Here is a 14801-nt window from a genome sequence, read left to right as displayed (position 1 = left end):
AATAATTGTTTAGCGTATTTAATGCCACACATCTAGCTGTTATTATAATTTATTTGTTTTGAATTTGCTGACTTCAATTCGTAGGTACATTTATTTCTTTGATGCATTTGTTTGCCATTTGTTTTAGCTTATGTATGTTTTCTGTATATGCAGCTACAATTGTAAACGTAAATAATTAAAAAAATAGCTTTGCAAACAAATCCAAAACGTCAATGTGTAAAGTAGCAAAATTACGTAAATATACAATACATGGGCTCATGCATCGCTTTTCATTTTTATCGTGTGTGTATAAAAAGCTGTTATTATGCCAGACATAGCGCTTGAAGTAAACATTTGACTGATCAATTATATTAAATTTTGTATACTCTTTTCGTACTTTGTTTTTTGGATTTTCTTTTTTGTTTGGCGTTACAATTTTTTATAAGCGCGCACAACTAATGCTTAAAAAAATAAACTAGAGCCGACAGGCAGTATTGGCTCCATACTGTAACTATTTATTTATGTTTCCTTTTTGTAAGTATGTTTTTTTAGTTAGTTTTATACCCGCAACAACTCTATTTAAAGCGTGTTTCAAAACTGGCTGTGAAATTAGCTTAGCAGTTTTTGTTGTTTTTCTTCTCCACTATCCTCATTTAATGCCCTTGCTGTTGCTTTTTAAAAGTGATGAACTTCACTGTGTATAGGTAAATTTTTAAATTTGGTTTCGGCGAAAGCAGCTGTGGCAGCCACTTAGAACAGCTTTACGCGTCGTTTCAATTCGTTGCGTCTCCACTGGGGCAGCCGATAGAACTCGGACCGTGCACATTGCAACACATGCTCGAATTCAATATCCGACAAATGACGCTGCAAAGTAATACAAATTAAAGTTTAGTATAAAAGAGATATATACTGCATATTATATGAAAATACACACCTCTAAGTTACAGCGATCAACATCCGATGGCAGACGATAGTTTGTGATTATCAACAAGTGATAGGGATAGATTTTGGCCGGCTCGTGCACCAACATAGAGTGTGCCATATTCGGCAAGCTGCGTCGTATGAGTCCGGCCTGTGGATAGTGGTAGGATAGAGCACCCGAGTATGTGCTCGATGCGGGTAAATCACCGCCCATCTAAAAAATAATTATAAATATATAAATGTGTGAACAAATTGGAGACCCAATTACTACTTACCAATGCGCGTCTGTCTCCCTCGGTAATTGAATCAACCGAAGCTGTATGAAGATATAAAGAATTAATTATTAAAATATATAATATTATTACACATATTAGTTTAACAAACATAAAAGGAAAACAAACATACATAATACACTATTAATAATCACCAAAACTTTTGAACAGTAAGTTGGCTTCAATATTATTAATAATCTGTTAAATATATCCAAACTAATTAAGATAAGTATATAAGCGCACTGTGACCAAATAGATTTTTCAAAAATAAAGTTGTTTGCTTCCCAAAAGCAGAATGACTACACAATTTATTTAAAACTAATTTATGAGATTTTATTTTCCCGAACATAGGTATTCTTCGAAACAAAAAATATATTGACTTCTAAACTTACCCTCTGATTTTCCGCAGCTCAGATCTGTGCTGTGCGTTTTGTCGCCCAGACCTCCATATGAGAAGTCCTGTGAATGTTTAGGTAATGGTTAGAAAATAGTTGACACCCAAAAAGAGTTTAACATGCCAACAAAATTGTGACCAAGGCAAATACAAAAGTGCATGCAGATATTATTTAATTACTTAAATTATTACTTAAAACACAAAGAAAACGAAAATAGAGTGTGTGCTTTGAATACGGCCTGTGTCTCCTTAAATACAAATTGATATACTCGTACAAGTGTATATATTTGTAGATATCCAGAATAAAAGTATAACACTAATTACAACAACAACGACAAAAGCATTCTTACAGTGGCACCATGCATCGTAGCGGCAGCGGATGTTGTGGAACTAAATGTGTGTGAGCGAGGAGCCAAGCCGTATCCGGGTTTGGGAATATGTCGGAGAGCGCTCACCACTGAGCATTCAGAGTGTACAAGTATTCAAAATGGTCAGTTTATAGATGGATGGATGTATTGATGGTGTGATTGTTTGTTAGTGTAGTATGAGTGGCGCGTGTCAAAGGCAACAAATAGCACAAAAGTCGCAAATGCATTTACAAAGAGAGTTTCGATAGTTAGACACACAATAAAGCGGCAGACCAACCAGTTAATTCAGAGATATGTGAGTTATATGTATATATGTATGTTAGTTGGACCATATAAGCCAGCAGCCATCGCCAATCGTCAGCAGCAACATTACAAAGTGAAAGAAAAGGTAGGGAGAGACAATGTTTGTGTAAATTTAGCAGAGCTTTCCAGATAAGTAGTATGAGGTATGTGTATGTTTGTGTATATAATTAGGTCGCCAAAACGCAAGTATTAGCTACACTTAGGCTCGCACCAGTCACCAATGATTGTATATACTTGGAAGCAGGCCTCACTTACAGAGCTATAGCCGTTACGTATATAGGCCGGCAAGGTCGCTGTCGTTTTGAATCCATATCCGGGCTTGGGCGGCGAGCGATAGGAATGTATGGCTATAAACGTAATTGGCGATTGTCAATTATACAATATTCAATTTTAAAAACCTAACAACACGAATAACGCGCCTGTAAGAGAACATACATATGTGCTACAAGCATATGGATCAAGATTATTACCATTATAGCTGGGTGCATTGCCCAGCGATTTGCCCAGCGAGCCCCGATAGCTCGTCGAACGATCGAACATTTCATCCTCGTAGAATGGCTTCTGATGGTCCAGATTTCGTGACGGCGAGGCGCCAATGGGTGATTCGTACCTAAAAGACAGTATTTTTCATTAATAAATCCGAGGGTTATTAAAATTATTTAAATCTGCATATATCTTTAATATTTAATTTTATAGTGCTATGATATAATGTTAGATTACATATTTTTAATTTTAAAATTTTTACTATGTGATTTCTATATCTTTTCAGAATTAAACATAAGGTTAATGCACAAAAAGAAACTGAGTTCTTAAAGTAAAAGACCTGTTCCTGTTTCAAACTTTTATTTAAATATGTATGACGACTTCAAGTAGTTAAAAGTTTTTCTCTATTACTAAAATCTATTGAATTTTCTTAAAATTATTTGAACTGTTTCAAATTTTAATTGAAATATATATGCCGCATCGAAAATGTTGAAAGTTTTTTCTCTATTACTAAAATCTATTGAGTTTTCTTAAAATTATTTTAATTATTGTCCAAAACAATGATCTGAGCTTACCTCAGCTTATATACGGGCTCCTTTGAGGCTGACGGCGTGCGCGATGCATTGCGCGGATCTAGATTGTTTTGCTTCCATTTCCTATACTTGGCGTGCTCCTTCAAGTCCTTGGCTATGACCGAACCTATGCCCGAATTCAGTTTCTCCAGCTGCTCGGCCTCGCGATGCAAACGTCTGAAGTATTAGAATATGGGTTATTCGAGCACAGTTGAAGCTGGAATTTGGACACTTACGTCTGGACCTCGCCATTCTTGGCCTTGCCATTGGCATGATCGCCGTCACCGCCCTCGTCGTCATCATCCGATACCGGTACGCCTTTGTATGTGTCGCTGTAGCGTCGTCGACGCTCCGGATCTGTGTAGGGATAAGGCGGTGCTGGAAAATCGTCTCGTTCGATTTTGGGTTGCTCGCCAGGTGGCGGTTTCTTGGCAGCCGGATAGTGGGATAACTCAATGGGTTCCTCGTTGTTCATGCCCGGACTCTTGGGTCGTGGCGTTTCCGAGCGTATGGCGTCGACGAGTACCTTCATGGCGCTGCGCGTGCGCGAATGGGGACGCGACGGAGGCCGACTTCCTGCCACCGAGCCGGCATTGCTCGTTGTCGCATAGGATGCGGGCCTATGGAAATGCGGCGACAGCGGCGTCTTGTCGTACGGATCGATGGGCTTGCGCAAGTAGTGAGGCGCATCTGTCAGATAGCTGTAGGTATATATCCTAGAAATGTCCTCACCAATAGGTCGTCCGTATTCGCGCAATATCAGGCCCGGACTGACGGTGCGATAGTGCTGCAAGAAACCACAAAAATTCAATTCTAAACTTGTAGATACCAAGCATTTCTTTAGAAAGCGCAGAGAGTGCCGTGATAGTTAGTAAGGCTTAAAAGCATTTTTTTTAAATCATAAAAAAGTAATGGAAAATAAATCATAGAAATTATAAAAACAAACCTTGCGGCTAGAGGAATAAAGTGAACCATTAAAGCTCGGTGTTCTGGATCGGATGTACTGAAAACAACAGAAAATCAAACGCAAGCTCAAAACAAAGTGAACAACTAAAATGCAAAATCAAATGAAGATAAACAAAATATCAAGGCAGTATTTGTGTGTGGATTGATGGGTGTATGATGGGTGTATGGATAAGTGATTTGTGGTGTTTATGGTGCTCTGGAGGTGTTGGATATGTGCCTGGCATTCAGTTTCGCATTCAGATTCGGATTAGTAGCGCAAGCCAAAGCCGGACCCGCAGTGAAGGCCAAGGCTGTTCGGTGCACGCAGTGCCAGTACGAGTTGCGTGTGTGCGTGTTGTGGGCGTAATGGGCGTGGACGCTCGTCCACCTACATACCATTTCGCTTAATGCGCTCGAGCTGATGCGATCGCATTCGGTGTCTGTAAAATTGCCATTGGAGGCGCCACCAGCGACGGAGGTGGTGCCAGCGCCCGCACCGCCATTGAGTATGAGGCCCGATTCGGAGGGGCCTGGACCGCAGCGCGGATGCCAAATAGCGCTGCCTTGCAGGTACATTTCCTCGCCATCGCCAAACGGATCACCGCACTTGGTACAGCGCGCACAGGTTGGATGGAAGTGATGGTTGTCGCCCGCCTGCAGCACCTTCCCGCTAATGAAGCGATTACAATAGGCGCACTTAACGCCAAAGCCCTTCTGGTAGCACTTCTCACAGTAAGGCACACCGTCCTTGCCCATGTACTCGCCATTGAGCACCGCATTGCAGGCCTTGCACCGGAAGCACCACACATGCCACTGCCTGTCGAGGGCAACCAACGCCTGGCCCTCCTTCAGCAGCTCCCCACAGCCAGCACAGTCGTTCGGATCATAGTCCTCCTTCAGGTGGGCCTTGTGCGAAAGGACGCCGCTCGTTAGCTGCTGGTGTGCCGTTGCACGTGTGGGACTCTCCGCCAGAGGCACCGGTGACGCGGCCTGGTTTACAGAATTCACCGCCTGCTGGCGTGCCGGCGAAACGGGCGCTCCCGACACGCACTGCTCACATAGCACCTCCTTGCCGGTGTTGGTGACCTGCAGGTGAAAAGTTATAAATTAATTTAACTGTTTTGCGAAACATTTCTGCCTCAAGTGCTGAGAAATGCGTAGTTTTTCAAAACCCCCAACCGGTTTATAGCCTAAGTTTATGTGTGAGCTGCTTTAAACAAACATTAAGCAAAGTATAAACTTTAAAGCATATATTTTCCTACCATATTTGTGCACATAATACAAAATAGAATATAATAATACTGTCACGTATTCACCCTTTCTGTAAAATCGTTTACGATGCGACATGTTTTGTAAAACGACATACTTGTAGGATGAAAACAGCTTAGATTCAAGATAAAGCGTCAGTTCAAAGTAGAACCTGTCTGTGAAGCCCCAGTATACTAGACTCAACCAGATAAATGAGATTTTCCCCATTAATGCCAACAAACTTCAGAGAGTGATGAAATGGTTCCTTACATCTAAGGTACACTTAAATCCCGTTCAGTTCCCTTCAGTTCGCATTATCGTTGTTTATTTCTATTTGACATTATACAGGGTGCGCCATCTTTTATGTCGGTATGTAAACATTGAATATCTTTGAAAATAAACAACCGATTTTCAAGTATGAGATATTTTTATTTAATTTGGTTCTGTACAATTTCTTGAACTGAGGCTTTCAACACTGGTCTACTCAAGTCAATCGGTTCACTAATGACAAAGTTATTCAATATTTACATACCGACATAAAAGATGGCGCACCCCGTATTTTTATGGTTTACTTTTTATTAGCCACTTTTTATTAACTGCGATTTAAAGTCCTGTCTCATTATCATTATTTTTTAAGCGCTTAGAGCATTGTACATGTTTATCTGCCTAATAGGAAATTGCACTACTAAGACACTACTTAAAGGTGTAAAAGAAACTCCAAGTTTTTATTTTAAAACCTATGTTTGTCTCATTTTTACGGAACTTGTTGGGCTTTCGACTTACCTTGCTGCCAGACTTAAATGGCTGCTGGCACTTGGAGCACGTGAAACACTTCTGATGATAAGTCTGGCCCATGGTGGAGACCACCTCGCCCTCCACATACTGCTGACATGTGGCGCACTTGGTGCCGTAGAGCCGCTGATAGTCCGGTATGCAGTAGTAGGCCCCATCCTTTGTAAAGAATCCGCCGGTGGCTAGCGATTTCTTGCACTGGCAGCACTGAAAACAGGCCTTGTGGAAGTGATTGTCGGCAACACGCAGCACCTCGCCGGAACACTTTTTAGTGCATTTCGCACAGTAGATTTTTTGTTTACCTAAAAGAGAGAGAGAGAGAGAGTGAGAGTGAGTGTGTGCGAGAATGCTGCTGTTATTTAAGCTTTGCAAGTGTTAGTTTTTTTAAATTCAATCAGCGTTGAAGCGCGGGCGCCCCCTGATTACGTATACGCCATGGCTGCGTTGGCGTGACGCTGGCGTCGCTGTCGCTGATGTCATATGCATATGTGATTATGTGATAATGCCAAACCTTGTGCCGTTTTGCTGAGCGCACTTTAAACCCCAGCTCGGTGTAAATTGTGTGAATTGTGTATGCACATGTCAGAAAACCTGTCTGTCAATATTAAACATTTTCAGACGACACAACATAGGCATACTTTTTTCGGTTTCAATTCGTCTCATGACTCATGCGTCAATTAATCTTATCATTGATAAGGCCAAGGGCGGCTCATGCAATACATATGTACATACCTACTTTATACATATTTACTTTTAATTAATGTACACAAGTGTCTCGCACCGCTCTTGACAACGATAAAATGGAATACCATAAAGGGTTGCGTTCTCGATTTGGAATTTATGGACGGGCGTCTTTAAGTACAGGAAGGCGTGAAGACACTTCGCACAAGTTGATGGCAAAAACAATTGGGTTGAGCTCATAACTGTCGCAAAATTGGACAGTGACGACGAGGGCAGAAAGTTAGGTTACGAATAGTTAAATCACTTGATTATACTGATAAGACTACTCGTATCATGACAGAATCAAAGACAAATAATTTACTTGTATATTATGTTTTCTGAATTTCTGTATTTTCATTATTGAATTTTATGTTTCCAACATTTATGATAAGCTTAATATAAGGAAAAGGAAATAAGGAAAAGTATATAAATATATATATTTTAACAAAAAACAATACCATTAAATTTTAAATAAAATAGTCATAAATTTTATTGAAAAAAAATTAATTTTTTAATGTGCTTTTTTCTTTATTACTTTATAAAGATACTTTATAAAATATTACATATTTTTTTATTAGCAGAGTGTTTTTATTTGAAACTGTCCATTGTGGACAATCATTAAATTGGTTAAATAAACTTGAAAGTAATTTATTTTCATTTATTAAGTAAATACATACTATGTATGTTTATAAATATTTATTGTACATATATATAGTATTTGAACAAAACTTTTATTCTAAGCAAATGAACAATTGTTTGAAGATTGGGCTTATTAAATTTTTATTTAATAAACTACAGACATTTTTTAATTTTCATTTTTCCTAATTTTCCTTTCCTAAATTTAAATATTTGTAGCGCTAAAAGTCCAGAAAAGGCTCATTTCACGTGTTTCGGAGAGTACTGCTAATCAAGTCCTTATTTTTTAAATTCAGACAATTATTTTGTTTTGTTTGAATTAATTACATATTTTCTTTGTCAATGTTCAAATAGTAATACACGTTCATAATGTTAAGTTGTAACAATATTTAAGAAAAAAAGTTTTCAAGATGCCATTATTATTTACTTTTTGTATCACTATTTGCCCTCTTCAGGTATAAAGTTTCTACAATCGCATTCGAAAGCGAAACCCAATTATTGCCAAGTCAGTGTGAGAAAATGAAAAAGCTGTTCAACATACTTTAGGTTTCAGATTTATAAGTATTTTCGGGAAAGCCAAAACATGTTTTCATATTACAGGTCTTATGAATACTATAAATCATAATGCTGCAGCTTAGCAGACCATTAAAATCGTTTGCATAAATGTATTTATTTTAACCACAACAGCAGAACAAATACTATATCTATCAAAATATCAAAATGTCTAGCAAACAAAAACTAAGCACTGTCATATATCATGTTAGCTTTCATTCTAAGTCCCCTATACAATTCGGAGTAGAATGACCTCTGAATGGGGGGAGGGGGCAGTAGATGCGATGTGCATGCCATGACGGCATCAAAAAACTAAAAACCAAATGAAACAAATTACCGCCCATGACTGATGCTGATCTTTCCAAAAAGCGACAGCGGCGGACGGCATCATCATCCGACATCAGACATCATACCCGGTCTGTTCTGTGGTTGCTTCAAAAGATAACAACAAAAACAACAGAAGCACAAGTTGCTGCGCTTTTCAAACACACATATACATATGTATACCTGAATGTGTATATATGTACATATGTATATTTATATATACGAGCAGATATAGTGCAGGTATGTATAAATAGAGAACACAATATCTGTTTGTATTGTAAGTCAGTTTAGATACAGAGCTTATTGTGTGTTTTATTTATTCATCCTCTTTTTTCTTTCTTTTTAGGGCAGTTCTTTTTATACATATTTATGAATCACCAACTTATTATTCCTTAATGTAAATATTATTTCGAAGTTGTACAAACAATTTTATCGACTGTTTCATTTATTCCTCCCTTTTTCAACCACTTGTTATTCCCTATGTTAAGTATCTTATCTTATATTCGATTGAAAGTTTTTGTACATCTTTGGTAAACACACTTTATTCATATTCGAAACAACAAATAGGAGAAAGCTTATACCATTTTTAGCTAAAGTATATTTATAGCTTCGGCAAGAACATTCAAAAAATAGTTTTGTGAATTTTGTGTTTTCTTAAAACAATCTACATTTGAAGGCTTACTACAATTTCAAATATAAGGCATATCGGTTGACTAAGCCAAAGGAGCTTCTGACAAGATCGATTTTAAAAATACTTCATTTTAATATGCTGTGAAATGTCTTAAAATTGTAAGATCTCTAGATGCTTATAACCTAAGAAATTCGTTTTAAAGGAGTTCCCCAAAATGGAATAACAAATAAATACGTACATATATTTATCTATTTTTTGTAACTCATAATAACATTAAAACTTAAAAAAAATGTTGATTAGTTTTTAAGTCTACTTTTTCTTTTCATATAGAAATTTTAAACATATATACATATTTTCCAACTTGAAAAAATTAATAAAATATAGAAATGAATGAAATTATGGAAGAGAATGGTTTGTTTTTCAAGAATTTCTAGAATCCTTTTTTTTAAAGCTGTGAAAATTAAAAAAAATAATAATAACATAATAAAATTTAAATACTATTGAACAAATGGGCGAACAAATTTGCAACTTCAATAATTGATACGAGGATTTTGAGACTGTGTTCTTTGAAATTTCATAATAATTTTTAGAATACCTATGGGGTTGTATTCTTAACCATTTTTTAGGGCATATGTTAGTCGGCGCACCATTAATTAAGTATTTTTTTGTTTAATTTCATTTCATTTAAAACTGTTGTCTACTCTTTCTTTCCCTGTTCATGTGTATGTATAGTATTTCTTTTTTGCTTTTAAAATAGAATTCTATTCACTGATAAGCCAAGTTTGCGGTCGCTTTGTTGTACAAAAAAAGGAGCAACAACGAAAACGGTTAACAATACAGTCGACATTATAACGGTGACGTACAAGTATATACAAGCACACAGATATGCATGTATTAGCACACTTATGTATGTATGTACGTATGAAGGTATAGAAGCAAATCATCACACATACATGCATACAGAATTATTTGTATTTGTATAGCTACGTGTTTTGTGTATCAATTAATTTATTTCACGCTTGTACATATTTTTACGTTTTTTATTTTCTTTTTTTTGTGCTCCATGTATTTGTTTATTATGCAACAGACGTTTTCGACTTTGCAAGTGTATGCTTGTATTTAAAATGTATACATACATACATATATATTGTTATTAAGACTTCAACAGTTTTCCATTAGCATGGATATTATAATTATGCGGATTGGCTGAACAAATTTGTGAAAAGCAAAGGAGAGAGATACAATTCAAGTTAACTATAGTACACAAATATACTTTACTCGATTTGAGTTAATAAACGAGGCAAGTTAAGAGAAAAATAAACGTAACCGAAACCCCATGAGCGCACTCAAATTTATTTTCTTCTTTTTTATTGTAATTACGGCACCGATTTTAGTGCCGATGATGTCACCGGCGGCGCCGTCGCCGAGCGACCAACCACAACATACGCCACATTGAAATTGAAGTTTTACGAAGTTGTGGCAGACGGGCAGGCGGGGCTGGGAAGGGGGCTGGTGCTGGCTTGCTGAAAACTGCGTACCTCATAAACTGGTTAGACGGCGTCGTTGCGAAAATAATTTTAAATTCAAATTCAAACTAGAATTTAGATTCAGGTTTAAATGCAAACAAACACACAACAACACACTCTTTAACAGCTGAGGGCAAGTCCAAGGTTGCAGCCTAAATATTAAAAAAAGGAAAGCAAGCTTAATTTTCGATGCAGAAAGGTCAACTTTGAAAACCGCGCCCCAAAATCCAAACGACCATAACCTTAAATGCCATGCGGAATACAAAAAAAAACATAAAAAACGAAGCTGAAAGCAAGTGAATAAAAGCGTGGAAATGAAAATGAAAATATGCGACCTTCTGTCAGAGCAACAGCAACAATGACATGCAAACACACACATAAACAAACTCATAATGCGTATTGAATTTTTGGAGCAACAACGCTTAGAAGCCCCAAAACAAATAAACATGCGTCAACAGTTGTGGATGTGAGGCAGGCAGGCTGGCTGGCTGTAAGCAGGCCGTTGGGGTGGCAATGGGCGTTGTGTGCAGGTTGGCAACAAGCAAGGACACTGCATTTGAGGTCAAGGCAGGTGGCGCTACCTGGCCTGGTAGGCGAAGCACTTCTCTGAGACTGGCAAACAACTGAATTCACAACGCAGCGCAGCTTCAGCTAACCCCAAACATACGCATAGACATATACATACATATATGCATGTATGTACATACATATGTACATATTTTTCCACCCACATGCTACCAACTGCTTCGAATATAAACATATTTATGCTGAAATCCGTACACAGAGCATTACTCATATCGCAACTGTTATATGCTGTACTACCTGGCGTATACGCAACGACAAGTGGATTAAAAGTGCGCGCTTCCTGTATGCTTGTTAGACGAGAGAAAAGTGAAAAGCGCAGCCAACAACAACTACAGATACAGCTACAACGATGACGCTGCGTCTACGAAAATAGCATTCAATTAGGCGAAACACAGCGGGCGGACGTGAGGCGTCTTCTTCTTCGGTCACCGCTGCTAGAGATGGCTGAGCCCAACTAGGCGTGTTTTTTTTTAATCAGATGTACAAAAGCCCAAAGAAATTTATAAAACTATACATACAAAAATATTATAATTATTTTATAAAATATTTTAAGCAGCATTATTGCAAAATCTTCCGCAATGTGGAAAGTTACGAAATTCATCAAATTTTAAATTAAATTTTACGTTATGATGAAGCCAAGGAATCAAATAAGATAGATTAAGAACAATTCGGAACTCCACTTACTCAACCTTTGAGCTTTTGAAAATATATAAATGTTTAACTATTTCCGAATAACAATTTAAGTAACTTCTTCAGCTTTAATTTCCGAATGTTTTTTTTGCCAAATTGCAGAATTAAGAAAAATTATATACAGGAAACAAACAATGATATAATTGTTATTATAAAACAATGAATAATACACAAAAAATTATATTTAATTTATGACGTTTTATGAATATGAGCCTGAGGATTTTATTCTGCGACTTTTTAACAAAAACGAATTGTCGAAAAATCAGAATTCCGAAATTACTTGTATATATCAAAAAGAATTTAAATATTATAATTTAAATATCAGTAGATGTAGTAGCTTTACTGCTAACAGATACTTCGAGTTCTTCTGAAACCTATCTGTAGAGGGATCATATTCTTCCTGATTAAGTCACGGCCCCATCTCTAGCCATCATGCACTGCTTTCAGCTGCAGCAAGTGCTCTGACCCATATAACCCGCTGGCTCCCCAATGAGCTGCTGGGAAAAGGAATGAAGCGCATGAACATCAGAAATAAAACTTCACAAACAAAAATAAACGAACAAATAAATGAGAAAAGCGCCTAAGTGGTTGTTGTTGTTGTTGTTGTTGTTGCTATTGGTGGTGGTGCAGCAAATAACTCGTTTGCCCCTTTCGGTTTCATTTGAATTTGTTTTTGAAAAAAACACGATGGATGGCGGAGGGAAGCAGCGGGAATTTAAAAAATAAAACAAAAAAGGAAACTTAATAAAGTCAATGCGCCCGCTATGAATTCATGTTGAGTCGTTGTTGCCGCATGTACGGCTATTGTTAAGCCTTTTCCATAATAATCTGAGAGTGGGGAACGCTGCATTTTGTGCCGAGCCCGAGGAACGCAGTAGCTTGACAGACAATTAGACATTTTAAGCACGAACACAACTACAAGTGTTTGGCCGCCCGATAGGGCCCAGAAGAGCGCACATGAACTCAATTAGGGCCACAGAACCAAGAATAGAGAACCGGACGGACGACTCAAGTAATTAATCATTAACAATGGCGATGCACCAAACTATGTACATACACATTTATTACAGTGCAACCTCTTTAGCTCAAAGAACGCGTTAATTCGGATATCCATTTATTCTCCACTGTTTTCATTCACCTAAGAAATCTGAATATTGTATTTATTTAAAAAACTTCACTTTATGTACAAAATTGTGGAGATAAAATAAAATCAGCACCCAAGTCTCTTAATGAAAAGTTGATTTTCTAAAAGTACAACTATAATTCTTCAAGAATATGAATAATATTCAGATTTAGTGTATCACTGGTTATACACATGTTTATTTGGAAAATTATATTGATTATTGGTTTAACATCAAGATCGACTGAGATGACATCTAAAGAATTGGAATCAATACATGCATTAAATAATTAAAAGTACAGAATATCACGATTTTTTTAATATAAACATTTTTGCACACACAAAGCAACATTAAACGAACCGTCGACAATTAGTAAATAATTTAAATAGGATTTAATCAATGGATTAAGCCCTTCTTGTCACTGTGTGTCTAAATGATCGAGGCTATACTGTATGGGTCTATGCTGTGGAATAAAGAAGGGCTTCGATTACAGTTACAAAAACCAACTCATTGGCGCCGCTGACGCTGCACTGAGCACATCAAACGGTACATTCAAAGGGAGCACGAAGGTGGCAGCGTTGGCGACCTGCAAGTAACGGTACCGTGTGTACTACATTCATGTAATTGAATGCACTTTGAGGTTTTTTTTCGGACAGGTTTTTTATATCAACTTAATGTAGAACGACGGCTGTTGTTGTTGTTGTTGCTGTTGTTGTTGGGGCGGTGTCGGCATCAGTTGGCAAAAATACAACAAAAAACTTGTTCTTACAACAACACTGACGTCATCGCAGCTGAGAAATAAAATAGGGAGTGGACGAGACCGCCAATCATATGTGCGTGCGTGAGTCTCTGTCACGGTGACGACGACGGAGACTGGGCCTATACATACGTACATACATGGAAATACATGTGCGAGCAAAGGTAACCGCAAAAGCCAAGACAGCTGGCCGAAAGCATTTCTATATTGATTGGCCACCGTCAATGCATTTCATTTTTTTCGTATGCCTTTTAATACATGGCTTGTACTACGTTAATGCCCATCCAGTTTACTATCTGAGCATACGCAGCGGCAGGAGAGAGGGCCACCCTCTTTCACTTGCGCAATTTTGCTCACATAGATAGAATCAACACACACACAGACACACACGTTAGTATGCTGGAATATAACTTACCCATAGCGAGCTAATGCTATGCTCTTCGCACTTGCGCCTGCGAAATGGGGAGGGAAACACAAACACGAACACACTGACAGACGCACTCACGGAACGGTACACACGCAAGTAGAAAGCACAACTACACGCGCACAGGTCACCACTACTTCCTCTTCACTTCTCTTCACTTTACCAACGACAAACTGAATTTTCTTCTGCTTAGATATTTCTTCTATTTGTATCTTTCTTGTGTGCATTCGTATCTTTGAGTAGCCTTTTAGATAATGGATGGCATTCGCACTGCTTAACTCACGAATGTTATTTTTGCTAATTAGCCGACAAAAATCACAGAGAAAAATTGTGGTTTTTAATGCCCTTCCTGCGACTGTAAAAATGAATTCCAACTCGGAGCTGCCGAAAACACCGCACCAACAAACGTACTCCGACGAGCGACGACGGCAACAACGGAACTGGCTGACTATCTCAGATACAAATTGGGGATGAACGTGCAACCATAAGATACATTTATCGATATGTTATCGGCGACCTTACCTCAGACACTTTCACGCGGCTCTTCAAAGCAACCAC

At 37.8% G+C, this 14801-nt stretch overlaps 1 protein-coding gene across 3 annotated transcripts; it reads right to left on the bottom strand.

Moving 5' to 3' along the window:
* Nucleotides 1-33: 33 nt before the first annotated feature.
* On the bottom strand, nt 34-14658 carry LOC115623664 (actin-binding LIM protein 3). 3 transcript variants are annotated; one of them, XM_030518123.1, is made up of 12 exons: nt 14235-14658; nt 6269-6579; nt 4634-5323; nt 4239-4295; nt 3529-4079; nt 3296-3469; nt 2708-2847; nt 2493-2584; nt 1565-1631; nt 1176-1216; nt 914-1114; nt 34-843 (listed from the first exon to the last, which is right to left on the bottom strand). In XM_030518123.1, the coding sequence occupies exons 1-12, from the start codon at nt 14236-14238 to the stop codon at nt 730-732; spliced, it is 2442 nt and encodes an 813-aa protein (XP_030373983.1). In that variant the 5' UTR covers nt 14239-14658; the 3' UTR covers nt 34-729. The 3 variants fall into 3 exon arrangements, with proteins under 3 accessions (XP_030373983.1, XP_030373987.1, XP_030373984.1); XM_030518127.1 differs by lacking the exon at nt 2493-2584 and having other exon boundaries at nt 1565-1615; XM_030518124.1 differs by lacking the exon at nt 4239-4295.
* Between the last annotated feature and the right edge of the window lie 143 nt (nt 14659-14801).

Source organism: Scaptodrosophila lebanonensis, unplaced genomic scaffold, assembly GCF_003285725.1.
Source record: "Scaptodrosophila lebanonensis strain 11010-0011.00,11010-0021.00 unplaced genomic scaffold, SlebRS2 tig00000053-arrow-pilon, whole genome shotgun sequence".
Classification (NCBI taxonomy): domain Eukaryota; kingdom Metazoa; phylum Arthropoda; class Insecta; order Diptera; family Drosophilidae; genus Scaptodrosophila; species Scaptodrosophila lebanonensis.
Note: the sequence above shows the minus strand (reverse complement) of the source record. Positions and strands in the feature narration are given on the sequence as shown.

Coding starts and splice junctions, on each gene's coding strand:
- LOC115623664 (XM_030518123.1), bottom strand. Junction 4,080..4,238: donor TTTATTCCTCTAGCCGCAAG/GTTTGTTTTTAT, acceptor GGTTTCTTGCAG/CACTATCGCACCGTCAGTCC. Junction 2,585..2,707: donor CAATGCACCCAGCTATAATG/GTAATAATCTTG, acceptor TTACGTTTATAG/CCATACATTCCTATCGCTCG.